The sequence below is a fragment of the Sinocyclocheilus grahami genome, unplaced genomic scaffold, assembly GCF_001515645.1.
Source record: "Sinocyclocheilus grahami isolate Dianchi unplaced genomic scaffold, SAMN03320097.WGS_v1.1 scaffold463.1, whole genome shotgun sequence".
Classification (NCBI taxonomy): Eukaryota; Metazoa; Chordata; class Actinopteri; order Cypriniformes; family Cyprinidae; genus Sinocyclocheilus; species Sinocyclocheilus grahami.
Window position 1 is genome coordinate 597212 of NW_015505642.1, and position 15606 is coordinate 612817.

At 35.2% G+C, this 15606-nt stretch overlaps 1 protein-coding gene across 1 annotated transcript in view; it reads right to left on the reverse strand.

The window, feature by feature from the left end:
- LOC107553025 (citron Rho-interacting kinase) overlaps positions 1 to 15606 on the reverse strand; it is a 64869-nt gene that overhangs the window by 39124 nt on the left and 10139 nt on the right. The window contains exons 5-11 of the mRNA XM_016235102.1: positions 10806 to 10976; positions 10671 to 10724; positions 10378 to 10431; positions 9265 to 9405; positions 7459 to 7568; positions 4696 to 4870; positions 3167 to 3220 (exon numbers count right to left, since the gene is read on the reverse strand). Coding sequence (XP_016090588.1) covers positions 3167 to 3220; positions 4696 to 4870; positions 7459 to 7568; positions 9265 to 9405; positions 10378 to 10431; positions 10671 to 10724; positions 10806 to 10976 — 759 coding nt within the window. The remainder of the gene's footprint in view (positions 1 to 3166; positions 3221 to 4695; positions 4871 to 7458; positions 7569 to 9264; positions 9406 to 10377; positions 10432 to 10670; positions 10725 to 10805; positions 10977 to 15606) is intronic.

The following is a 15606-nucleotide window of genomic DNA, read 5'->3' on the forward strand; positions in this document are numbered from 1 at the left end:
GAGCCAAGCTGCTGTGTAAAGACTATAAATGGACATTACAAGCATTACAATTCATCTCTTCAACATGTTCCTGGATACTTCATCTGCCAGTGAATTCAACGATCTTATCAGATCTCCAGCCGCCATGTTTCGTACGATCCAAACGTAACACGCTTCCGCCAATCCCCGCCTTGAAGCAATGATTGATGGAGGGTGGACGTGGTCAGCTCGGAATGCATTTTCAAAGCCGCACTGAATTTTGCTACAAATATCCCACGGCGTCATGATGAAAATGCAATCTGAAGTGTTCTAACTGTTAGTCTAAATGCATTTAGGACAAATAGCATTTAAATGATCATTTTGCTACCATTTCTGCTTGAACATGTTATACATATCAAATCAATTTGTGTTATATATTTTACTTATATGTAACTTATGCAACTTATAAAGCGTTAAAATTTGTATTCAGTTTACATATTAAGACTACTGTTGGAAATGGCAAATGTAAATTATATAATTTAATTTTCATTTTCATTTTGCAACAAATTTTGCACGTGTGGGTAATGGAAAATGTAAATTTAAATACAGTGTAACTTATGCAACTTATAAAGCGTTAAAATTTGTATTCAGTTTACATATTAAGACTACTGTTGGAAATGGCAAATGTAAATTATATAATTTAATTTTCATTTTCATTTTGCAACAAATTTTGCACGTGTGGGTAATGGAAAATGTAAATTTAAATACAGAAATACATCGTCATTTTGAAAATTGCGTTGTCATTTTGAATATTGCATTTGAATTTTGCTACCTATATGCTTCCATAATTTAGTTCTCATTGCACAAAATGTAAAATTATTTAAAGAGGCCATCTTACCTCACTAAATTTCACAGATCGTATGAGTTACTTAATATTTTTCTTGTATTTTTATCTTACATTATCTTATATTCTTATATTATACCATTATAAGTGCCATTAAAGTAAAATACTAAATAAACTGTTCTATTTTTTCCAATTTATTTAAATAATTGAATAACCAATGTCAGACAAAGCAGAATCCCAGTAAAAGAGATTCATCTGAAAGGTACATGTATTATATGACTTATGTAAAGGAATATGAATACATACATATTTAATTTCTCATATTTAATTACAAATAGTCAAATTTATTTCAAATTGAATGATTTCACTCCATTATCCTATAGATGTCTAAAATGAAAAACCCAATGAATTACATTAAGTATTAAATAAATAATAACATAAGTGTCAAGATGCCACTTGGGGCCTTCTAGGTCTAATTGATCTTTTCATTAAAAATCAAAACAATATTTTTCACTCCACAAATCTAAAAACATGAATGTGCCCACATTAGTAAACAGACCCAAAAAAACTTTGATATTCAAATGTCAAAGAGCGTTTTCTAGAAAAACATTAACCTCAAAACATTCAAATGACTAAATCTCACAAATTCTGATATTCAGATGAAATTTCAAAAATATGAAAATTTTGTGCCATCTGATCAAGAAAAACTAAAAACATTTTGGCAACCACACAACACCCTAGCATTGCTTTTAGTGTTGTACTGGCTTTTATTATGCATGTAATTATTAAAATAAAATGCATTGGAAAACTGTTATTTTATACCCTTACTATTCATAGTACATCTCCAAAATTGAGAAGATCAAAGTGTGTTTAGAGGAAAGAAGCCGTCACCAGAGGCTGGGATTATAAGAGCTTACGAAAGACAGATCGAGGAGCAGACGCCGCTCTCCTGTCTGTCTGTCTGTCTGTCTGTAGTCCACCATCAGCAGAACTCACTGAGACTGACAGCGAGGCTTCAGACACTGAGAATAACTATTACTAGAGCTCTATACAAACCCTAAACCATAAGTATGAGCAATAGTAACAGTGATGCTTGACTTGCCTTACATGCTTATAAACACAAGCCCCTATGTTTTCATTCTAATAAGACAATGAAATTCTCGTTTTCAAGTTTATACGTTCATCTAAGCTCCAGTTATGATTGCAAAGGAGTATGATGAAGGAAAAATGTAATATAACTCCTCGGCACAGAGGAGAAGATGAGCGTCTAAAAACAGCGCTGGGACCGGGTGTGAATATTGCATCGGTGGAGACGCTCAAACAGCTTGAGCGTGGGTGGACAGTGAAAGTAGGGCAGAGATGCTCTGTGCTTGATAATAATGAAACGCACTCCAGGGGCAACGCAACGTTCCCCAAATCAATGACTGCTGGGTGAACAACTTTCAGGATGCCTGAAAACAGATGCTTTTGAAAAAAGTTTTCCCATATCATGGTAACAGTGTTGCTTGACATGATTTATTAAACTGTAAGAGCGGTGTGACATGCTATTCTTCATCTAAAACTATTTTAAACAATACTTTTCTAATTATTTTATAAATGTCAGAGCACATGCCATTTTTATGAGCTCCTTTTAATTAAGAGATTATTTGTCACCCTGCTGGGCTATTTAAATGAACTGAAAAAAGAAGATCCAGTTACTGATCCAAAAGACACACTTTAGCCTTCAGACTACCATTCAAAAGTTTGGGGCCAATAAGTTTTTTTTTTTTATCATAATGTTACAAAAGATTTCTATTTCAAATAAAAGCTGTTCTTTTTAACTTTTATTCATCTAAAAATCCTGAAAAAAATGGTTTTAACAAAAATATGAAGCAGCACAACTGTTTTCAACATTGATAATAATAAGAATTGTTTTTTGAGCAGCATATTATACTGATTTCTGAAGATCATGTGACACTGAAGACTGGAGTAATGATGCTGAAAATTCAGCTTTGCATCACGGCAATAAATTACATTTTAATATATTTTCAAATAAAATACACTTACTTTAAATTGTACAAATATTTCACATTATTACTGTTTTTACTGTATACTTGATCAATTAAATGCAGCCTTGGTGAGCATAAAAGATCTGTTTTCAATAATATTTTTAAAATCTTACCACCCCCTAAACTTTTGAACGGTAGTGTACATTGTTTTAAGCTAAAATCATGATATTGGTGAAAAAAGCTTTATTTATGGATTTAGTTTGGACTCAGATGCTGCTTATGGAAACTGCACCATCCACACATTCTATCTGTACAGGTAGGACTTGTGTGGGTCACATTTAATGAGTCAAATACAGAGAAAAGCTCATTTGCATACCGCACAGCTGTCTCGAAGGGCATCAAACTTGCGTTGGATTTCATCCCGATGGGCCTAAAAAAAAAGAAACAAAATGAGAGTGAAAATGGCCATGTTTGCAAGAAGTGCGCACTCTGCCAGAGTGCTGCGTGGAGTTCTGCAGTAAAGTGCATTTGAGCAGATAGCAGCAGCGCTGTGAAATGAACTCGAGTGCCATGACAGGTGTGATGTCATGCATGAGAGCGGCGGGGCGCGAGGATGAAACCGTGTCAAAGCTGCATTGAAACGGAGCGCCACAGCCCTCGCTTATACCGCAGAGGAGCGTGGGAAGATGTTTACAGCACTGTGAAGACGAGGAACACAATGGTCCACTGAGAGATTAGACAGAAACACACGATTACTCATTACGATTGAACGATATAAAGGAGATGCGTGGAGTCTGCAATATGGTGGATGATATCGACTATTGCTCCTTCAGAAGCTACTTTGAAACTTTAGCTTGTGCAAAAACAATTGTTGCCATATTACAATGATTTTTTTTACTTAAATCAATAAATTAAAGGCAGATTTTCTTCAGTGATGAGAATTTGAAAATAATGCCATGATGAAAAAAAAAATCTTAAGAGTTCTAAATAGTTTTAGAACATATAGTTTTCGAATAGTTCATTTTTTCTTCATGTAAAATGTAATTTATTTATTTATTTCTGTTGATTTTGGGGTGAAACATGATTCAGAATTCTCCCTGAGTGCATCAAGTCAATTGAATTTGTATAGCATTTTACATAATACAAAGCAGCTTTACAAAAATTCAGGATGTTAATGTTTATAGCATTAATATATTCATGGCTTACACTCTTAAAAATAAAGGTGCTTCACGATGCCATAGAAGAACCTTTTTGTCTAAATGGTTCCATAAAGAACCTTTAACATCTGAAGAACCTTTCTGTTTCACAAAAGCTTCTTTGTAGCGAAAGAAGGTTCTTCAGATTATAAAAAGGTAAGAAAGAGATGCTTCTTTAAAGAACCTTTGACTGAATGGTTCTTTGTGGAACCAAAAATGGTTCTTCTATGGCATCGCTTGAAGAACCTTTTGAAGCACCTTTATTTTTAAGAGAGTACAGTCATATTTATTTTATAATAATCATATTAATCACAGGCTCATATTAATTAAGAGACCCACATGGAATATCTGCTGGGCTATTTAAATGAACTGAAAAAAAAAACTATATAAAACAAGAAATGATCAAAAGTTTGGGGTCAGTACGGTTTTTGTTGTTATTTGTACTTTTATTCAGCAAGGATGCATTCAATTGATCAAAGGTGACTTTAAAGACATTTATAAAGTAAAAAAAAATTCTAAATAAATGCTGTTCTCTTGAACTTTCTATTCATCAAAGAATCCTGAAAAAATGTATCAATGTTCCCACAAAAGTATGAAGCAGCACAACTGTTTTCAACTTCATATTCATTGCTTTTGATTCTTTCGGGGTGAAATATGGTTCATCAAACGGTCTGATCATCGTCATATGATGGTCTTGGCCATCACTCACCTCTCGCAGTCTGGCCTCCAGCTCCAGCACTCTGCTCTTGTTAGTCTGCTCTTGTTGTGTCAGTTTCTCCAGATGTTCCTCCAGCTTTGCATTCTGGGCCTCCAGTTTTCCAGCCTGAGATTCCAGATAAAACTTCTGCTGCCTGAGCTCAGATATCATCTCCTCTTGGGCGTTCCTAAAGATTACAAACAAGACTTTGAGAGTTTGTGAAAAAATAAATTGTCAAGTTGAAGCTGCGTTTTGGTTTAACATCTCGCAATTCATTTGAGTTTCTAAAACCTGGTAGAGCTAGTTAACCATGATGGTTAAGCTAGTCTGGTGGGAACAGCATCTAAATCACATATACTGGTTACAAATTCTGCTGATTTTTCAACAGGGATGATATGAAGCTCTTATGAAAGCCTTGATATAATGCAAATACACCAGGTCATCGTTCATTAACTTTGTGCTTAACCCTGAAAATCTGCTATCATGGCACATTAGCCTGAAATTAACCTTTACATTCACCAAACACACTTCACACCCAAATATCCATGGTTCAAACTGACTATGAAAATACTTAATACTAATATTACATGGAAGCATAAAACAATAAGCCAAAATACCCTTGCAAAAAAGTCCTGTGTTGGTACTACAGTAAAGTGACTATAAGTATATTTTGAAAATGTGTTTTATTTTTATTTTATTTGTTATTTCAATTAAAAATATTTGTTATTTCAATTTAAAAAATTTAAAATATATTTTACTTTATTTTACACACTATAACTTATAATATAATAAAAGGACATTCCCAGAAGACCCTTCACAATATTACATATGATCATAGTTTATTTAAATAGTTAGTTTTGTTTCTTCTTATTTTTGTTAGCAGCAAAAAAGTATTTAGTCAGCCACCAATTGTGCAAGTTCTCCCACTTAAAAAGATGAGAGAGGCCTGTAATTTTCATCATAGGTATACCTCAACTATGAGAGACAAAATGAGAAAAAAAAAATCCAGAAAATCACATTGTAGGATTTTTAAAGAATTAATTGGTAAATTCCTCGGTAAAATAAGTATTTGGTCACCTACAAACAAGCAAGATTTCTGGCTCTCACAGACCTGTAACTTCTTCTTTAAGAGGCTCCTCTGTCCTCCACTGGTTACCTGTATTAATGGCATCTGTTTGAACTCGTTATCAGTATAAAAGACACCTGTCCACAACCTCAAACAGTCACACTCCAAACTCCACCATGGCCAAGACCAAAGAGCTGTCAAAGGACACCAGAAACAAAATTGTAGACCTGCACCAGGCTGGGAAGACTAAATCTGCAATAGGTAAGCAGCTTGGTGTGAAGAAATCAACTGTGGGAGCAATTATTAGAAAATGGAAGACACACAAGACCACTGATAATCTCCCTCGATCTGGGGCTCCACGCAAGATCTCACCCCGTGGGGTCAAAATGATCACAAGAACTGTGAGCAAAAATCCCAGAACCACACGGAGGGACCTAGTGAATGACCTGCAGAGAGCTGGGACCAAAGTAACAAAGGCTACCATCAGTAACACACTGCGCCGCCAGGGACTCAAATCCTGCAGTGACAGACGTGTCCCCCTGCTTAAGCCAGTACATGTCCAGGCCCGTCTAAAGTTTGCTAGAGAGCATTTGGATGACCCAGAAGAGGATTGGGAGAATGTCATATGGTCAGATGAAACCAAAATATAACTTTTTGGTAAAAACTCAACTTGTCGTGTTTGGAGGAGAAAGAATGCTGAGTTGCATCCAAAGAACACCATACCTACTGTGAAGCATGGGGGTGGAAACATCATGCTTTGGGGCTGTTTTTCTGCAAAGGGACCAGGACGACTGATCCGTGTAAATGATAGAATGAATGGGGCCATGTATTGTGAGATTTTGAGTGAAAACCTCCTTCCATCAGCAGGGGCATTGAAGATGAAATGTGGCTGGGTCTTTCAGCATGACAATGATCCCAAACACACTGCCCGGGCAACGAAGGAGTGGCTTCGTAAGAAGCATTTCAAGGTCCTGGAGTGGCCTAGCCAGTCTCCAGATCTCAACCCCATAGAAAATCTTTGGAGGGAGTTGAAAATCCGGGTTCGCCAGCGACAGCCCCAAAACATTACTGCTCTTGAGGAATGGGCCAAAATACCAGCAACTGTGTGTGAAAACCTTGTGAAGACTTACAGCAAACGTTTGACCTCTGTCATTGCCAACAAAGTGTATATAACAAAGTATTGAGATGAAATTTTGTTATTGACCAAATACTTATTTTCCACCATAATTTGCAAATAAATTCTTTAAAAATCCTACAATGTGATTTTCTGGATTTTTTTTTCTCATTTTGTCTCTCATAGTTGAGGTATACCTATGATGAAAATTACAGGCCTCTCTCATCTTTTTAAGTGGGAGAACTTGCACAATTGGTGGCTGACTAAATACTTTTTTTCCCCAATGTATATACTTTGCAAAATGTATTTGCAAAGAATGCCATATCCAAACAAATGTGTTTTACTGTGTATTTCTTGACATTATGTGGCACAGCATGAAGCAGAATGGCTAATTGCTTTTACATAACAACAACAGTCAACCGCAATATGAAAAAAATCAAAATTAAATTAAGAATTAATGTTACTAAAAATAATCCAAACAAACATCTCTTCAGTCGAGTAATATAGTGTGTTAGTCTAATTGTAGGCTACTGCAAATGATTTCCATCCATCACTGAATCAGCTCAGGTCTGTATGTTCATGCATGTAAACTCACATGTTTTTCTGCGTGTAAATGCTGCTGTTGGCTGCCAGTTTGTTGGCCTCGGACAGCTCTGTGATCCTCTGCTCCAGACTGGTCATCTTTGACTCCATGGCATTGATCGTCTACATAAAACAGAGTCAAATTAGACACCATAATTCAAAGCAGAACTTTAGTTCACTAATGAACAGACCAGCTTGAATTTCTGGTTAGTGCTGGTCAACCTGGGGAATCAGTACAGTCAACCATTGCATCGCGCCACGTAAACCATAAAACCATGTCTGCATTTGTGATCGGAGAAATGACAAACAACAAGCGCTACTCTACACTGCTCAAAACTCACGTTTGAATCATCAGTGGCAAATCCTTTATATGAAAACGTACTTACAGTCTGTGAGTCAGAACACCGGCATTGTAGTCTACTCTCCCAGGATCAGGAAACAGTCCTCCATAAAATGTGCTGCACACATCTGAATATTTGGGTTGAACTGTTCTGGAACAGTGTTGTAAATACAACTTAACCACTGATTTCTAGTCGTGTCCTCTTTTGGAAGACCAAACAAAGTAGTTTCGCTTTCACAACGAAACACAGTGCCTTCACAACATGGTGGCGGCGGCAACAAAACTACAGCGAGAATAAAAGTTACGCCTTCTTTCTTTGCGTGAACATTTGGGCGGCGTTATGCAAATCTTCCCACATTGTGACCTAGACATGTGGGGGCGTGTTAGAACGAGCCGTTTTAGGTAGGCGTGGTTGACTCTTAACTTTTATAAAGAATATCTCTTTGGATTTGAGACTTTAGTCTTTGCAACTTTACAGATCTTCTTTATGCACCAAGAGCTTGTAACACTCCAAAGAGAAAGGAAAAAATGAAATCGCATCATATGACCCCTTTAAGATATTAAGTCTTGTTTCCTGAAACATGTATTCAAATTAAGTGAGTTTATGCTTAAAACAAGAAAAAATATCTGCCAATGGGGTAAGCAAAATAAAATTAGTTCAAAGGGAAAACGAGATTATTTTTATTACCCCACTGGCAGATATTCTTTCTGCTTTTAAGCATTTTTTTATCCAAAAAACCATGACTAAATACTCTGTAAAAATTATTTTCTTATTTAGTATTTGTGTCTTGTTTTGCAGTACAAATGTCTAAACATTCTCTCATCAATATACATTTTCTTGAGATGCAAAATTACTTGATATGACGTCTTGTTTTCCGAAAAATTTATTAAAATTAAGTTCATGCTTAAATGGGATAATAAAAATAAACTTTATTAAAAGGGAAAACAATAATATTTTTATCACCCCCATTGGCCGATTTTTTTTTTTTAAAACATTAAGACTAAAAATCTAATGTAATTTTTCTTAAGTAAGTATGTCTTGATTTTAAAATGTTTAGATATTTGTATTAGAAAACAAGACAACAAAACTAAGTAAGAAAATATTTTGAAATATTTGAAATGGAAAATCACATCAGAATAGTCATCAACAAGCTGTGAGCTTGAGGCTAAATGTCAACAAAAATGGATTACAATGGGTTAATTATGCTGTTTACATTTGCATTAATATTCATGCATTTGGCAGATGCTTTTATCCTAAGCAAGTAACACTGCATTCAATGTCTACACTTTATTTGATCACTTATAATCTACTGTTTGAGCTACAGGAATTGTTTCCTGCTTATTCTTTGTGCAATGACAATAAAGTTGAATCTGATCTAATCATAATCATGATATTTGTAAATAAAGCCATTTTAATTCATTCAGACAGTGAAAGTGTCTGAAGAAGCCATGCAGTGTGTCAGTGGAGTCATAGGTCACCTCAGTGTCTCGCAGGCGTCTGCGCAGGCTGTCGGTGGAGTCCTCTTTGGTGTGCAGACGCTCCAGGTCCCGCTCCAGACGTTCTTTAGCCTGACGGATGTTCTGCAGGAGTTCAGTGGCGTCTGTACTCGCCTTCACGGCCTGAGAGAGAGGGAAGCTGCGTTGTAAAAAAAAATGTACAGAAAAAGACTAAAAATGCTACTGTAAAAGACCGGTTAATTGGTTAACTATAAGTTACCATATCCGCTGAAAAACTGTAAATGGTTCAACATGGCATTAAATGTAATTCTACAGTGAAATACAGTCAAAATGATAGTTTTTGAAAGTACAAACTATAAATTTACATATAATTAACAGTGCAAACAGTAAAAGGACATATGATTATATAAATTAAACAACATTTGAAGGAGAAAAAATTAAATAGTATATTCTTGTAAAACATACTTTTTTTTTACATTTTACGGTAAAAAGCAGATTTTGGTAGTTCAAGTAGCTTTATATATTAACATTATATCACTTAACAAAATATATGGTTATAAGTTATAAAATATGTAGGCAGCAATATGTCATTCTGTGATTCCAGAAACACTGTTACTGTATTTTTGCTGTGAATTTGTGGCAACTAAAGCTGCAAGTTTTATTACTGTAAATTTACAGTAAAAATACGAGGGGGGGGGGCAGGGGGGTCATAAGTCATCTATCATCTAACTACTGCTGTGTGATCCATGATAAGTCAAAACACATTTATCTATATAGTGCTCTGCACAATAAACATTGTTTCAAAGCAGTTTCATAATAATAAACAGGAAAATTTAGAGAAATTTAAAGGTACTTATGTTATAAAATTCATCAATTATGAAACATTTAATTTCAGCTATAAAGCATCTCTACAAAAGACAATAGTGTCATTATTCAGCTCAAGTCAGTTCAATGTTGATTCAATAGCAGTGTTGATGTTGCAAAGTTATTATCAATTTTATTATGCAAAGTTCAGTTCACTGACAGCGTCAATGCCGTTAAATCAATAATATTACTGAATATTACTTTTTAAACAAACAAATCATGTTTCAGTTCTTCAAGCAGGGCTGAATTTGAAATAAATGTGCACAGTACCTTGGCAAGCTTCTCCTGGAGCTCTTCCATCTTTACTTGCTGCTCTGCATTGGTCTGAGACATTTACAAATAAAGAAGCTTAAATACGAAAACAGCTGCATTAGCAATTTGCTTTCCTGCACTTAAAAACAGCATGAATTTATGCTCCAGACTGGTTAGTGCTGGTTGATCAGCATGGCGATTTGGTTCATTTACCATGGGAGTATTGTTGGTTAAACTAGTTAGGAAGGAAATACTGTATGCTGGTCTTCCTGACAGCAAATGGAAATAATGAGTTGTCATATCAGATGTACCTTCTGCAATTTAGTCAGAAGTTCTTCCATCTCAGCTTTGCCTTGTTCTTTAGCCTGCAAAATGAAAAAATAGACTGATCGCATCTCATCTAGAGTGCATCAGCAGGACGGTTCTCGCTTAGAACGTGAACAGACCTTCTGAATCTTCTGCTGGTATTCCACAGCCTTCCTCTTGAGCTCATCGCTGGTCTGGCGAGACTCTTTCAGCTCGGATTCGTACAGGTCACTGCGGCGGCGAGCGGCGGACAGGTTCTCCTCCAGCTGACGAATAGACACACGCATTTCCTCCAGCTGAGCGTGGTACTCCTGCAAGGGCATAAATGGTTAAAATGGCACTTTAGTTACAGAAACACGGTCAAAATTTTTTATATTTAGCTCATATGGACATGTACTGTAAGTAGCAGATGCTTTTATCCAAAGTTTCTTGCAGTGCAATTTAATCTGACAAAAGAAATAACATTTTTATTTATTTATTTTTAAATGGAACAGTTTATTGAGATAGAATTTGTTAAATATATAAAATAAAAGTTTGTATGTGTTTTGGGTGAGTATTAGTATTTGATACATCAGGCTTTTATGGCTTGTAATAGTATCATATGATAAAAAATAAACATCTAAGTTTTATTCAGAGGCCCAAACTGAGCAAAAATATGTAATTTGGTGCAGATAATGATATCAACTATGAATTCCTGATAGTCTGTAATGTAAATCAATGAGATCTTTATAGCAGATACTTGCATAAAATGATATAAATATCAGTCCTCACTTTATATCTCCAATAAAAATGTCTTAGTAAGATGATATTTAAATGCTTAGTTTTATGATCAAAACAATGATATAATGCAATGCAATACAGTGATGATTGACAGATGAACAAATACAATTTCCTCAAAAGCCTGATCATTATATTTGATACTCATGATTTTTCTTAAAAAAAAAAAAAAAAAAGGATGTATGGATAATCAAGTAAACCTGCTTCAGTCCAGTAAGTGTTCATCTTGAAATATTACAAAGCTATTCTTATGTTTACTTAGTCTTAAGTTTTCACAGCAAAAAGACACGTGAAGCACAAGCTGAAGGCTTTTACAAAAAAGTCTAAACTAAAAATCAACTATCAATCAGATGACAGAAAGCATGCAGTAGACTTTTTCAACAAAGATTGGATCACCTTGATAATTTAAAGGCTTTTATAGGGTTATTTTTAGTTTCATTTTCCTGCGTTCGACATGGCAAGCCATTCATACGAGTGAGAAGCAATATAAAAAGTATAAAGGAATCAGACTGGGTTCATGCAACCTATTTCAATGCAGCACTAAGCAAACAGTTTCATGCAAAATGGCAGAATCAAATAAAACAGGTGAATCAGAAGACCTTTGTGAGAACATGAGGCAGAGGAGATGAAATAAGTCTGAGTAACCAACCGCAGGATATAGAGAGAGACCAGCACATGAAAAGCAGAGCGCAGAAGTGGATACATAAGTGTGCTGAGTGGGTGAAAGGCCAGCGAGTGGGCGGACAGAGTGAGTATGCCAATCCGAGTCCGAATCAGCCCTCATCGTTTCATCAGCCATTAGCTACAGGTCACAAATCACGTCCATGTCATGTGTGACAAGGCCACAATCACCTAACGAGACGTCTTATGCAGTTTAGCGATAAACGGTAGCCTGGGGCTACGTTAAAGGGGAAAAGGAAATCTAGCACGACAAGCATAGAAGATAGAATCAGTAACTGTCTGTGTTTATTAAACGTTGTTGTAAAGCATGCTGGACATGCTCCTGTGGAAATTGGGTAATTTGCACCCATAGAGACCAAGTATAAAGGAACAGTTCACCTGAAAATGACAATTTTCAAAAATAAATGTCCTCACCCTCAGGTCATCAAAGATGTAGTTGAGTTCGTTTCCTCATCAGATTTGGAGAAATGTAGCATTGCATCACTTGCTCGCCAAAGGATCCTCTGCAGTGAATGGGTGCCGTCAGAATGAGAGTCCAAACAGCTGATAAAAACATCACAATAATCCACAAGTAATCCAACACCACTCCAGTCCATCAGTTAACATCTTGTGATGTGAAAAGCTACGTGTTTGTAAGAAACAAATCCATCATTAAGCAACTTCAAACAGTTGCTTCCAGTAAAAAAAGTAGTCTCGTCTGAATCAGGAGAGAAATATGCAAGGATCGTATTTTTGCTGGAAGCAGCGGTTTGAAGTTGAAGAGATCTTAAAGAATTTGTTTCTAACAAAAATTTAGGTTTTTGCTGCACAAGACATTAACTGATGGTCTGGAGTGGTGTGGATCACTTGTGGGTTATTGTGATGTTTTTATCAGCTGTTTGGACTCTCATTCTGACGGCACCCATTCACTGCAGAGCATCCATTGCTGAGACACTGATGCAGTGCTACATTTCTCCAAATCTGTTCCCATGAAGAAACAAACTCATCTACATTTTGGATGGCCTGGGGGTGAGGACATTTACAGCCAGTTTTACATAACATAACATAACATAGCATAGCATAGCATAGCATAGCATAGCATAGCATAGCATAGCATAGCATAGCATAGCATAGCATAGCATAGCATAGCATAGCATAGCATAGCATAGCATAGCATAGCATAGCATAGCATAGCATAGCATAGCATAGCATAACATAACATAACATAACATAACATAACAACAATATAACATAACATAACATAACAACAACATAACATAACATAACATTATTGTTGTCCCTTATATTTTTATTGTGCAGTAGCCTTTAAATCAAAGCAATTAGGCACTTGAGGCTGTGCTATATTGTACTGAGGAAAAACAACAAAGTACACAAAAACGCTTATGGAAAAGCATGTTTGTACTTTTTGCTTTACATCACCATAATGAGAATTATAATTATGCGCCATAAATGACAGAAAAGAGGTGCTTGACATTTAGTGAAATTGCCTCCCAGTTGAAAGTAACAATATGAAAAAAAAAATCAGCTCAAAATTATTCAACACAATCTTCATCTTTCAGTCCTCTATGCTAATGTGATTGCTTAATTATCAATAGTGAACTAATTGCTCTCCTGCACAAATAATGTCAATCGTGACAATAACATTTTGCCAGAAAGTGCCTGGAATTACAACATCTACAATAGTAGCAAGCACTAAAAAATCCTGAATGCCACATTCATTCTTCAGAAAGAAAACCACAAATGAGATCTCTTGAATACATCAATTGTTTCTCCTAAACGGCAATCAGATTAAATGGAAAGGCAATTGACGCTTTTGCTGAAATCTCACGTTTTTCAGACCTTGCTTTGCTTTGTCATTTCAGCAATTCAGAGACACAGCACTTTCTATAGCAATATCAGGCACAGAAAAACCTGTATCGATCAAAAACTACACGTCTTCTCTAAACTTTAACAAAAGATCTTAACAATATCTTAAAATTTGACAAATTTGGCTCATTAATGTCCATTTTTTAAGAGAAGCACCAGAGACAAAGTTATATTTTTGTATTTACAACTTTGTAAATTTGAAGTATAGTTAAAGTTCAAGCAAAAAAATAAATAAATAAAAGATTTGAAAAACTGAACTACTATTATCTCATAAAGTATTGTGAATGACGTAATCAAATTAGGCACAACGATAAAATGTAAAACTACTGATTACAAGTCACTTACTATGAGAACAAAAACTATATTAACATATGCTAAATTCTTACTATGAGAATAAAAACTATATTAAAATATGTTAAATTCCAATCGTTCCAGATACGTTCTTTCAGCAAATTACATTTAACCAGCAGGTGGCGACAATCTTTGACCATCTTTAAGAGGGAGTCATTCAATTCATTCACTCAACCGATTCGTTCAAACATACCGATTTATAAAAAAGGGGTCATGAATTGAGAAATCAACTTTTACTTGAGCTTTTGATATATAAGAGATCATCGTACTAAAAGAATATCTTGTAAGTTTCAGAACTGAAAACGTCCTTGTTACTGAAATAAAAGCTTTTATTGATAACATAACATAACATTATTGTTGTCCCTTATATTTTTATTGTGCAGTAGCCTTTAAATCAAAGCAATTAGGCACTTGAGGCTGTGCTATATTGTACTGAGGAAAAACAACAAAGTACACAAAAACGCTTATGGAAAAGCATGTTTGTACTTTTTGCTTTACATCACCATAATGAGAATTATAATTATGCGCCATAAATGACAGAAAAGAGGTGCTTGACATTTAGTGAAATTGCCTCCCAGTTGAAAGTAACAATATGAAAAAAAAAATCAGCTCAAAATTATTCAACACAATCTTCATCTTTCAGTCCTCTATGCTAATGTGATTGCTTAATTATCAATAGTGAACTAATTGCTCTCCTGCACAAATAATGTCAATCGTGACAATAACATTTTGCCAGAAAGTGCCTGGAATTACAACATCTACAATAGTAGCAAGCACTAAAAAATCCTGAATGCCACATTCATTCTTCAGAAAGAAAACCACAAATGAGATCTCTTGAATACATCAATTGTTTCTCCTAAACGGCAATCAGATTAAATGGAAAGGCAATTGACGCTTTTGCTGAAATCTCACGTTTTTCAGACCTTGCTTTGCTTTGTCATTTCAGCAATTCAGAGACACAGCACTTTCTATAGCAATATCAGGCACAGAAAAACCTGTATCGATCAAAAACTACACATCTTCTCAAAACTTTAACAAAAGATCTTAACAATATCTTAAAATTTGACAAATTTGGCTCATTAATGTCCATTTTTTAAGAGAAGCACCAGCGATTCGTTCAAACATACCGATTTATAAAAAAGGGGTCATGAATTGAGAAATCAACTTTTACTTGAGCTTTTGATATATAAGAGATCATCGTACTAAAAGAATATCTTGTAAGTTTCAGAACTGAAAACGTCCTTGTTACTGAAATAAAAGCTTTTA